The sequence below is a fragment of the Arachis ipaensis genome, chromosome B7 (assembly GCF_059453495.1).
Source record: "Arachis ipaensis isolate K30076 ecotype BB chromosome B7, ASM5945349v1, whole genome shotgun sequence".
NCBI classification, from domain to species: Eukaryota; Viridiplantae; Streptophyta; class Magnoliopsida; order Fabales; family Fabaceae; genus Arachis; species Arachis ipaensis.
The window spans coordinates 29,764,518-29,777,191 of NC_142442.1; the positions used below are offsets into that span (position 1 = coordinate 29,764,518).

A 12,674-nucleotide genomic window follows, 5' to 3' on the forward strand; every position below is an offset into this window, starting at 1 on the left:
TTTAAAAAAAAATTGGTAGAAATAGTTTTTTTAAAGAAAGATAATAGATTTTGAAATTTTCAATTGAATTTTTAACTTTTAGTTTCATCTAGACGTACAAATGCATATATATTTCATGAGAAAATTAATATTTTTATATTTCTTTGCATTTCTTTTTAAAAATTATATTATTTTTTTAAATCAGTGATATTGTTATCCAATTATCATATATCTATATTGATATTGGATAAATAATTTTTAAAAATACCATGTATACACTAAAATTAGTCATTATGTATTTGTACATAAATATTTATATTATTTAACTATTTTAATATATATTTTGTATTTAAATATTATTTTATACTAATAGTTATTTTTTTAGTAATTAATTTTAATATAAACCTAATATAATTAATAATCTTTTAACAGAACCCTACCAATCTAAAAATAAAAGAAGAAAACATGAATCTGATCATTTATTTATTTTTTTTATAATTGACTTTCTACAATAAAAATATGAATCAACTAATATATTAAGCAAGTAACTCAGTTTTAATTAGAGAAAATAGATTTTTTTTTAATTTTTCTTTCAACTGTTATTATAAAGTGTGATCTCTTAACATAAATTTTTTATGTAGAATTAAAAATATATATATAAAAAATATATAAAAAATATATTAAATAATAAAAAATACATGACAAAATAATTAAAAAAATAATTAAAAAGATCTATTCTTATTAATTGGATTGAAATACTATTAAATTAGGGTTAAGTATTATTTTCGTCCCTAAGGTCTTGATCCAAAATTAAAATCGTCTCCGACTTTTTTTTTTCTTATTAAAATCATCCTCAATGTTATAAAACGTTAAAAAATCGTGCTTTCTCTAATTTTTGGACAAAAATACCTTTTATCCATCATTTACCCTCATCTATTCTTTTTCCTTCAACAACGCAGAGAGGAGGGAGTGCAAGCCACGAAGAAAAGAAGAGAGGGAAGGGTGGAGAACGAAGAGGAAAAAGAAGAGAAGAGGAAGAAGAAGACACCGCCGGCGAGAAAGGGCGTCGTTGCTGACGTTCTCCTTCGGTGCCGACTCAATCCCGTTCTTTCCTTGGGCGCCGACTCCTTCTGCTTCCTGTTCTGCTTCTCTATTTCTCTGTTCTACTTTCCAGAGCTCATCTCTTTCCAGATCTATTCATGTAGCTAGCTCTTCCTCTCTTTTTAGATCTCTATTCATATTGTTTGATATGAAATTTTTGTTAATTTTGCTGAAGGTGGCGTCGGTGGTGTGCCGATCGTGGTGGTAGGTGTTGCGGCCGCTGAGGGAGGCGATGATGCTACTCCGATGGGGAAGAAGTTCAAGTACGGAAACCTACGAGTGAGGCAGAATGTAGAAAAAGGCACGGAGTCGTTCAAGAAGGCGGCAGCGCATGGGTCACCACTCACCATGGTGGACCTCGATTTGTTCTTTAAATCTGCGTTCTCTCTTTTTGAGTTTGAAAGATTGGATTTTTAAAATTTTTTGTCTTGAATTTGAATGTGGCGGTGTTGTTGTTGATGAATTAGTGGGAATAACATTTCAGTTCTTGTACAAGTTATGTTCTTTCTGGATTAACATGTTTTGTATGAGATATGTTCTTTCTAGGTTAGAACCGAATAAACATAGGCTTCTTATCGAGTGAAAAAATTGTGCCTTGTAGTGGAGATTCCTTGTGAGTTACTTTGGCTCAAAAGGTTGATTAAGGAATTGCATGAATCTGTAAGGATCTTAAGTTGGTGTTTGTAATTGAATTCATTAGTTGTTGCGCACTTTGGGGGAAAAAAGGGTTGTGTTCTTTCTGGGGTGGAACTGAATGAACTTGGCTTGTTTGAGTGTAGAAGTTGTGCGCAATGAAAAATACTTGTGAGGTGCTTGGCTCTGAAGGGTTGATTAAGAAGCACGAGTTTGATGGTGGTAGTAGTAATGACTAATGATGGAGGAGATAGTGGTGACAATGGAGAAAGATTTTTTTTATTTTTGTTTAAGGACAAAATTGTCTGAAAAATTTTATTTATGGACAAAAGGATGATTTTATAACGTTTTATAACGTTGGAAATTATTTTAATAACAAAAAAAAGGTTAGGGACGAATTTGATTTTCACTCCAGACCTAAGGTCGAAAACAGTACTTAAATTATATGTTGAATTGCAATTACAGGAGAAAGAGAAAATTAATTTAAAAATTTCTCCATTAGAAAATGTATTGATTCAATCCATCCTAGTCAATTACTGAAATTATAAATTAATATATCTATCTGTTTACGGGATAATATACGAAAATATATAAAATAATTTTTAAATATTTTAAATGAAACAATATAGTGAGATAATTAATATATATTACTTTATGAAAGAAGAAGAGTAGACTTCTGAAATTTACATTTTAGAATTAGGATTTTTTTTCTTTTAATATCACTTAAATTAATATATCTTGAGATAATTAATATATGTTCTTTGTCACTTTTTTATTTTTGATATTGGATTAGTGGTGGTGCATAACCGTACTATGGGAGTGCAGGGTGCTTGACGGGAGTGTGGCACCTAGAAATCGTTGAGTCCGATTTCATGGTCTCCAAATTTTTTTTCCATCTTGCCAAAAAATTGTTGGGTCCGATTTCCTTGTGCAAAAGAAAAATCTAAACATTAAGCATGAAATCGGTGGGTCCGATTTCCATGCACTGCCCTCCATGAACCACAAATCGGACGGTTCGATTTGTGTCCCTTTTCAACTGCAATAAATCGGACCGTTCGATTACTTCTCTTCACCTGAACGCGCTGCCACACTGGTGTAAAACTCCCCATAGTTCCATAACTCAGCATTACACCACAGTTGGTGTCATATAAAAAAAAATTAGCCGTTTTTTATCGTTCATTTCTGAATAAGATATTATTAATTCTTCTTATGAACTAGCCTATAAAATTTATTAATTCAAACCAACAATTCAAATTATTGATGCAATTTTAATGTTTTTTAAGAGGAACAAATTACAGTATCAAAAGATTTTGAAACTAATAAAATGAATTTTAAAAGAATAAAATAGTAATAGATACGAAAGGATTATATATGAAAAGTTATGGTTGTAATTTATATTATATTTTCTTCGAATATTTATAATATTTTAAAAATTATGAAAATTTTTAGAATGTATTTAGAAGAGAAATTATGATTAAAAAACAAAAATTGAGAAACAAATATTAAATTAACTTTTTATATTATTTTTTGTATAAAATGTATAAGACTAACTTATATTTCGATATTTTATTTGATTTAAGATAAATATAAAAATTAAAATAAATAAAATTATTTGAATATCCTTTGACTTGGTATGGTCTTCTTCCTATGATATTTCTCAGTGAAAAAGGTAAAAATATTACATTGTTCCAACGACTATAAGCTAAGCCGACATATTTCATCATAGTTGCTTTAACCCTTTCTTTTTATTATGCCTTTATTCTCTATCTTCGTATTTTTCTGGAGAAGCAAACTGTCCCCTATTGTTAATTACTTGTTTTAATTTTTTTCCCTTTGTTTTTGGTAATTTATTTGTGTTTTTAGGGATAGTTTTTTGTTTTTTAATGCTTTATATTTGCAAAAAATCTTCTACCTTCTCTCCTCTTTTGATGTGTAGTCAAGTTGATGTGTAGTCAAGTTGTGTGGCTGCCACTATCATGGATTCCAAAAGATATTCATTGGTAACAAGAAAAAAAAACATTTGGAGTATGTTAGAATATTATGCAACTATCTTAGTTAGAAGAACCAGCTAAAAACGATCCTCTACCAGTGGCGGTCAGAGGAAGGGATGTGGGACTTCATTAGAGGGAGAAGGATGCGGGCGGAGGTGGAGGTGGAGGCCGTGAGTGTGGTGATTTCAATGCCAAAATTTGTACTGCACTTGGTCAGCAGTGGTTATGGTGGTGGCCATGGAGGCGAAGCTGGATTACTAGAGGTCGTCGATGAAATTGCCACGACGACGGTGTTGGTGGTGGCGGCGAGGATATAAATTACAAGAGAAGGAGGCATGGTTTGAGAGAAAAATGGAATGTGAGATTAGACTTGGAATTTGAAAAATTGGATGAAGGTATTTTTGGAAATAAATATTCTTAAAATTTTATTTTTTGTCTTCAAAAATTTTAATTCCTTGTGTTTTCATTTTTTGGAAGTTTTGAAGGAACTGAAATTTTGTGTTTTACAACTGAAATCTTAATTTTAATCTCTGACTATCAAACACAATACTAAATTTTAACCTCTCTACTTTATTGTTTTAAAGTCTATTTTATTAATACCAAGAATCTTAGACACATGAATAGTTTTCTCTACTAAAAGAAAAAGAATGAAAATATTATTTACCATAGTTGTTATTTTGATGGAGCTTTTTATCCTTTCAATATTTGGTTTTTAAATCTAATTGCTGATCCTGGACCATTGCTCTTAACTTGATCCTCCTTATGATTACTAAACATATATAACAGAAAAAATAGTAGTTAAGTCTATTCTCTTAATTCATGATACTATATATTCTAGAGAAAAGTGTATCATCATAGCAATTTGGTCATAACGATCTTATCTTTTATATAAAAATATCTAACCTATATTTAAATAGATGTTGTCTACCACTGATTAGTTCTCCTGGTCTTGTGGTCTAGTCTAAAAATATCACACAACTGTAAGTAAAGAAATATTCCCAGAACTTGAACTTAAATCGTTCTCTTTGAAGTCCTTAGTTCACTTCTGCTTATGTCATCCAAGCAAAACTTCATCGCCATAGTAAATAATAGTAGAAATGTATTGATACAACACAAAGTAAGTCATAATGGAAGTGAAATTCTATATTTATAGCTATCAATATTAAATTTTTAGAAAAAAAATGCTACATTTTTTTGTGTATATTTTCTTGTACACATTATTTGTATCAAAAGTGATTGATAAAAAAGATAAATTTTTGTCATCTAAACCCCATTTAAATTCTGTTCTAATGCAAAAATAAAGAGACAAAAGTGAAGATAAAAATGTGTTTGGAAGCATAAATGAAAACAAAAATATAAAAATTATCGTTTTTTTATTTAAATTTTATATATATGTAAATTTGTCTTCTTCAAAAGTAAGAATAAAAAACATGATGTATTAAAAAAATATTTAATAAAATTTCTTTTTACTTTATTTTTATACAGATTTTATTATTCTAAAATTAATTTTATTATTATTTTTTTAATTTAATTTTTCTTTAAAAATATATATAAAAAAATTTGTAAAACTGTTTTTTTTTTTAATAAAAAAGATAATTGGCTTTGAAATTTTCAATTAGATATTCAACTTTTAGTCTCATGTAAACCTACAAATACATATATACCTCATGAGAAAGTTTAATATTTTTATATTTCTTTGTATTTCTTTCCAAAAACTATATCTTTCTTAAATTAGTAATACCATTATCCAACTATCATATATTTATACCGATATTGGGTAAATAATTTCTCAAAAATATTATGTGTATACTAAAATTAATTATCAAAATCATCTATTATATATTTTGTACATAAATACTTGTTTGTTTAATTATTTTTAATATATATTTTATATTTAAATATTATTTTATACTAACCGTTGTTTGTAGAAGCTAATTTCAATTTAAACCTAACATAGTTGATAATTTTTTAACAGAACCTGATACATGAACCTAATAATATATTTATTTTCTTATAATTGACTTTCTACAATAAAAATATGAATGTGAACAAGGAACTTGATATTAATTAGAGAAAATAAATCCTTTCAATTTTTTTTTAATTGTTACTGTAAAGTGTGATATCTTAACATATACTATTTAAGTAGGATTAAGAAAAAAATACGTGAGAAAAGATATTAAATAATAAAAAATTATATTTGACAAAATAATAAAGAAAAAAAATTAAAAAAATCTATTCCTATTAATTGGATTGAATTACAATTAATTTATATATTAAATTGCAATTAAAGAGGAAAGAGGAAATTGGTTTTAATATTTGTCCATGAGAAGGCATCTTGGTTCAATTCAACCAAGTCAACTAATTAAACTATAAATTAAGAGCAATTCCAATGCTAAGAAATAGAGTTTCTCTTCTGACATATGAGGACTCAATTACCATTGGAGTGAAAAGAGAAAGAGGGCTCTTCACGGGGATCAAGGTTGAGAGTCCCTTTAAGCAGAGACTTACAACAACCAATAAAATCATGCCATGTGGTAAGTTAATAAAAAAAATAAAAAATATATTAAATATATATTAAATACTTATATATCTATTTAATTAATTATTTATATTAATTATTTAATAATTAGTTATATTAAATTATAATTAATATAAATAATTATGTTAAATCAATATCAAATATTATTTATATTGTTATATTAAATCATAATTAATTAAATTTATTTTACATAAAAAATAAATTTAATTTTTATATATTATAAAATAATTTTTAGTTGGATTATTTATTTTTATTTATAAAATTTAAAATATTAATCAAATTTAAGTTATTTATTTTAATATTTTATAATATTGAATTATTTTGAATTTATAAATTTAAATAATATTATTATAAAAAATAATAATTATATTAATTTTAATTACTTAATTAATTAATTAGGTGGGACCACAATAGAGATTAAAGTTAGTTCCTTCTAATAGAGAAGAGAGAGATTTTTTGAATTCCTATTTATTGGTTATGATGCAAAATCTGATGTAAAGTCACTTTTTATGACAGGTGGGCCATAAATAAGGACTGAAATGAGTTCCCTATTGGAGTTGGTCTAAGAACTGTAGAGTCAATTTGTTTAAACTTTCTCTATTATCATTATTGAGCATCTCCACAGGGGCAAAAATTTGGGCCTCCTACTGAGAGAAAAGAGAGATAGAGCGTTGGAGAGGAACTCACTTGAGTTCCTTCACGTATTTCAAAACGAAGAAGTCTTTCTGAATGGGGACTCCCATTAACTAATACACAATAGCTAAATGGTAAATTAAATAAAAAATAAATAATTATATAATATAATTAAATAATAATTAATTTAATAATAATTATAATGACTAATTATATTAAATATTGATATTTTTATTTAATTAATAATTTATATTAATTAATTAACTAATAATTAATTAAGTAATTAAATTATAATTAATTTATTAATAATTATAATAATTAAATAAATTAAATAATTAAATTTTTATTTAATTAATAATTTATATTAATTATTTATATCATAATTAATATTAAATATTATTTATATTTATATTATTATATTAATTTAGCCGTTGTAAAAATAGCTGTTAGAAACTAGCCGTTACTATGTTACCGTTATTATTAATAAATTAATATTTTGTTACTCTATATATATCACTTAGTACACTTCCTTTCTCACACTCTCTACTACTCTTCTTCATCTTCTTCCAAGTTTACAAAATCAAAATTCTGCTACATATTAATTATATTTTTCATAATACTTATCGTCAACTATAGAGTTTAATTATATTTTTTTTTGTATTAAGTAATTTTACAAATTAGTGTAACCCCAAATTATATATTGTGTATTATTGTTATATATGAATTTAGTTAATATTAATATCTTTTAATAGTGAATTATTTTTAAATTTAAATATTTAAATTACATTGTTGAAAAAATTAATTATATTAATTTCAAGTATTTTAATTAATTAATTAAGTGAAACCACAATAGAGACTAAGGTTAGTTTCTCCTAATGGAGAAGAGAGAGATGCTGTGAGTTTTTATTTACTGTTTATGATACAAAAACTATTGTGAAGTTACTTTTATTGACAGGTGGACCATAAACAAAAACTGGGATGAGTTCTCTGCTGAAAATGGTCTTAGGAATGACAATGAATGTCACAATGAATGTCCATGGTACTTCTCACCGGCCTCCCATTATCAATTATGAAAATGCCCCCTTTTATCTCATCCTTGCTATAGATTCCTATTTAATTGTGCCCGAAAGAATGGCAAATATCCATGAGAATTCTCTTTAAATTTATTTTAAAAAGTTTAACACAAAACACATAACACATAAGATAACACAAGTTAAAGTTCTAAACATAGTTTAACATAATCCAATCTAAACGTTAAATATCCAACATGATGCATTAGAGAGAAATGTATTTAATAAAATTTCTTCCCACTTTATTCTTATTCAGATTTTATTATTCTAAAATTAATTTTATTATCATTTGTCTTAATTTATTTTTTTTAAATTATATAAAAATTAATAACAATGTTATTTTTTTTTTAAAGAAAGAAAATAGACTTTGAAATTTTCAATTAGGTTTATAACTTTTAATAATATCTAAACTTATAAATACATATATATCTCATGAGAAAGCTTAAGATTTTTATATTTCTTTGCATTTCTTTTCAAAAATTATATATTTTTTTTAATCAATGATACTATTACCCAACTATCATATATCTATATCGCTATGGAAGGGTATTTACAAATTTGATTAATTAATATTATTAATATTATTGATATTATTATTAATATTATTATTAATATTAATAAACGGTTACTAACCGTTTAGTACTATTTGGTTGAAAGGATACAACTTTTTAAGGATATTGTGTATGTTCAAAACATTGTGTCTATTTGGCTAATGGGACACAACTCTTTAAGAATTGTGTAGGTTCAAAACATTGTATCTATTGGCAATAGAAAAAACACAACCATTTGTATACGTAACTAATCATAATTACTACGTGCAATATGTATAAATAAGTCCTTGTCCACTATTTCAGAGATAGAAATACTAAGTGTATATTTTAATCAACTATTAAGAGATTTTCTTTGTTCAAGAGAGTTGAGAATTTCTTACTATTGCTAATTAAGAAATTCTTAGGTTTCATTGTATTCTGGGAGAGTATTGTCATCAACCATATAACAACTAAGTGTGGGGACAAATATCTCTCTAATTAAAGAAAGCGATCTAATCGTGCCTTGAAACCACTACACAAATATAAGATTTTGTCATCTTCTCATACTAATATACCCAACAATTTTAGAGAGATATTACTTGAAGATGGAACAAGATCAAAACACCACGTTCAAGGTCATGAATCAAGAGTTTGTCAAGTTAGATCGCTTAGATGGAACGAACTTCAATCGTTGGAAGGACAAAATGATGTTTCTTCTTTCAGTTCTCAATCTTGCATATGTGATTGACCCCAAGACTACAGTAATTGTCAATGCTGCTGAAAAATTCCACACTGGAAGAGGAAGAAGAGATTGTTCAATTGAAGAAGAAATGTGATGAAGATACTTTTGCTTGTTGAGGTCATATGTTAATTCAATCACTGTTGGAAATTTGAAAATCTTTGGAAGAAAAGTACAATACTAAACGACAAGGAACATATAAGTTTATTATGATAAAATATTTTGAATTTATTATGAATGATACTATGCCTGTTATGGATCAAATTCATGAATTACAAATTCTTGTAAGTAGACTTCGTGATCTATAAGTGGTGATCCCTGAATCACTGCAAGGTGAAGAATATATTTTTTTTCTTCTAATGAATTTGATCACTTTTGTGAATTACATAGTATTGTGCATCAATCTTTCGCTCCATATACTCTGCAATAAAATGGTTTGGCGGAAAGAAAAACCGTACCTTAGTGGATATGGTTAATTCAATGTTACTAAATGCAAAATTGGCTTACAATTTGTGGGTGAAGCATTATTGACATCATGTCATATCCATAATAGAATACCATCAAGACATAGAAAGGTTTTTTCTTATGAAATTTGGAAAGGAAAGAAACCTAATTAAATTATCTTAAAGTGTGGGGGTGTTTATTCTTTTATCGAGTTCCTGATCAAAAGAGAACCAAATTGGGGTCAAGAGGCATAAAAGGCACTTTTATAGGATATGCTCAAAATTCTAAAGCATATAAATATTAGACTTAGTGTCTAATGTAGTTGTTGAATCAAGAGAGGTAGAATTTATTGAAAATAAATTTATCAATTATTCAACTTCTAATTTAGAATATCCCCAAAATGATACTAACATTTCACAAGAAATATATATGGAGCAACCGAAAAGCTATGTGCTACCCGAAAATGAAAAGAAAGTTTTCAAATTAATTAAGTCTTTGTATGGGCTAAAACAAGCGCCTAAACAATGGCATGAGAAGTTTGATTCAGTGGTGTTATCAAATGGCTTCTCACATAATAGTGCGGATAATTGTATTTACTCAAAATTTATTAAAAATTATGGAGTAATTATTTGTTTATATGTCGATGATATGTTAATCATCGGAACAAATTTAGAAGGAATTCGTATAATGAAGGAGTATCTAACTTCTAAATTCAAGATGAAGGATTTGAATGAAGTTGATACAATATTAAGCATGAAAGTGCATAAGAATGAAGTTGGCTTTACTTTAAGTCAATCTCATTATATCAAAAAGGTATTGAAAAAGTTTGATCATCTCACAATTAAAGAATCCAATACGCCCTATGATCCTAATCTTAAACTAGAAGAAAACATAGGAAGACCTATAGCACAATTAGAATATACTAGTGCTATAGGAAGTTTAATGTATGCAATGCATTGTACTAGACCTAATATAGCATTTGCGGTGTGCAAACTATCAAGATTTACAGGAAAGCCTAGCAATCAATACTGGAAAGCTATAACAAGAGTTCTTGGTTATCTCAAGAAAATCATATACTTGGGATTACATTATAGTGATTATCCCGCAGTTTTAGAAGGTTATTCCAACGCAAGTTGGATTACAAATCTTAGTGATAACAAATCCACTTCAGGATGGATTTTCACCATAGGTGGTGGAGCAATAAGTTGGGCCTCAAAGAAATAAACATGTATTACACATTCTACTATGGAGGCTGAGTTTGTAGCTTTATCAGTCGCATGTAAAGAAGCGGAATGGTTAAGAAATTTGTTATATGATATAAAGTTGTGGCCACAGCAGACGACAACTATTTCAATCTTCTGTGATAGTAAATCAACCATGTCTCGAGCATATAATAATGTATATAATGGAAAGTCTAGACATATAAGTTTGAGACATGAGTTTGTGAGGCAACTAATAGATGATGGTGTAATTACCATCACTTATGTAAGATCTCAAGGAAATTTAGTAGATCCTTTGACTAAAGGTTTGTCAAGGGATAAAATCAAATAGACTACTGCTAAAATAGATTAAAACCTATTATTGCTAAATGATGGGAACCTAACCTTATTCTAGTAGACCACTAGTTTCAAGGTTTAATGGGTAATAACAAGTTATTTAGCAATTGGAGCACTAAGGTATAGGATTTAATGCTATTTACAATAAATTAGGAGGGTGAGTTTAAAATCTTAATGGAATGATAATATTATCTATCAAAAGATTCCACCTATATGAATATAAGAGTGGTACCGCTCTAATCGAGACTTTTAGAGGTTTTATTCTCGTAAAAATTCATAAAACCAGGATTAGTACAAGGCCATATAAGTGATTAAAATTGTAAACTCTTGAACTTGGAGGGTATAAGTAATGTGTGTGATTTTTGGTACTAGCATATGGAGTATAGGTTTAATTGATTAGACACCTATTACTTCGTTAGAACTTTAAAATTTACACTAAAAGAATGTTTAATTTTAGTGACACATTCTTTATGCATATACTTGTATGACATTTAAATTTTGTAAATAGTGGGGGATTGAAGGGTATTTACAAATTTGATTAATTAATATTATTGATATTATTATTAATATTATTATTAATATTAATAAACGGTTACTAACCGTTTAGTACCATTTGGTTGAAGGGACACAACCTTTTAAGAATTGTGTATATTTAAAACATTGTGTCTATTGGCTAAAGGGACACAACTCTTTAAAAATTGTGTATGTTCAAAACATTGTATCTATTGGCAATAGAAAAGACACAACCATTTGTATACGTAACTAATCATAATTGCTACGTGCAATATGTATAAATAAGTCATTGTCCACTATTTCAGAGATAGAAGTACTAAGTGTATATTTTAATCAACTATTAAGAGATTTTCTTTGTTCAAGAGAGTTGAGATTTTTTTACTATTGCTAATTAAGAAATTCTTAGGTTTCATTATATCTTGGGAGAGTATTGTCATCAACCCTATAGCAACTAAGTATGGGGACAAATATCTCTCTAAAGAAAGTGATCTAATCGTGCCTTGAAACCACTACACAAATATAAGATTTTGTCATCTTCTCATACTAATATACCCAACAGCTATTGGGTAAATAATTTTTCAAAAATATTGTGTACATTAAAATTAATCATCAAAATTATCTATCATGTATTTGTGCATAAATAGTTGTATTGTTTAACTATTTCAATTTATATTTTATACTTAAATATTATTTTATACTAACATCTATTTTTAGTAACTAACTTTAATATAAACCTAACATGGTTGGTAATTTTTTAACAGAACCTATCAATCTAAAAATAAAGAAAGAAAATGAAAATGTATTTATTTTCTTATAATTGACTTTCTATGATGAAAATGTGAATGAAATAATATATTAAACAAGTAACTCAATATTAATTAGAGAAAATAGATCTTCTCAATTTTGTTTCTTTCAATTGTTGTTGTAAAGTGTGATCTCTCAACAT

At 27.0% G+C, this 12,674-nt stretch overlaps 1 protein-coding gene and 1 long non-coding RNA gene across 2 annotated transcripts; both read left to right on the forward strand.

The window, feature by feature from the left end:
- The first annotated feature begins 928 nt into the window (after window positions 1-928).
- Window positions 929-1,790, forward strand: LOC148550704 (uncharacterized). The gene is made up of 2 exons (XR_015892343.1): window positions 929-1,180; window positions 1,256-1,790. It is a non-coding gene; the product is annotated as an uncharacterized LOC148550704 (long non-coding RNA).
- An 8,556-nt stretch (window positions 1,791-10,346) lies between these two features.
- LOC148550705 (secreted RxLR effector protein 161-like) lies at window positions 10,347-10,883 on the forward strand. The gene has a single exon (XM_088494587.1). It carries the CDS (start codon window positions 10,347-10,349, stop codon window positions 10,881-10,883), a length of 537 nt encoding a protein of 178 aa, XP_088350713.1.
- Window positions 10,884-12,674: the final 1,791 nt, after the last annotated feature.

What these genes read in the sequence shown, in the direction of transcription:
- LOC148550705 (XM_088494587.1), top strand. Translation starts at nt 10,347, where the DNA reads ATGAAGGAGTATCTAACTTCTAAATTCAAGATGAAGGATTTGAATGAA.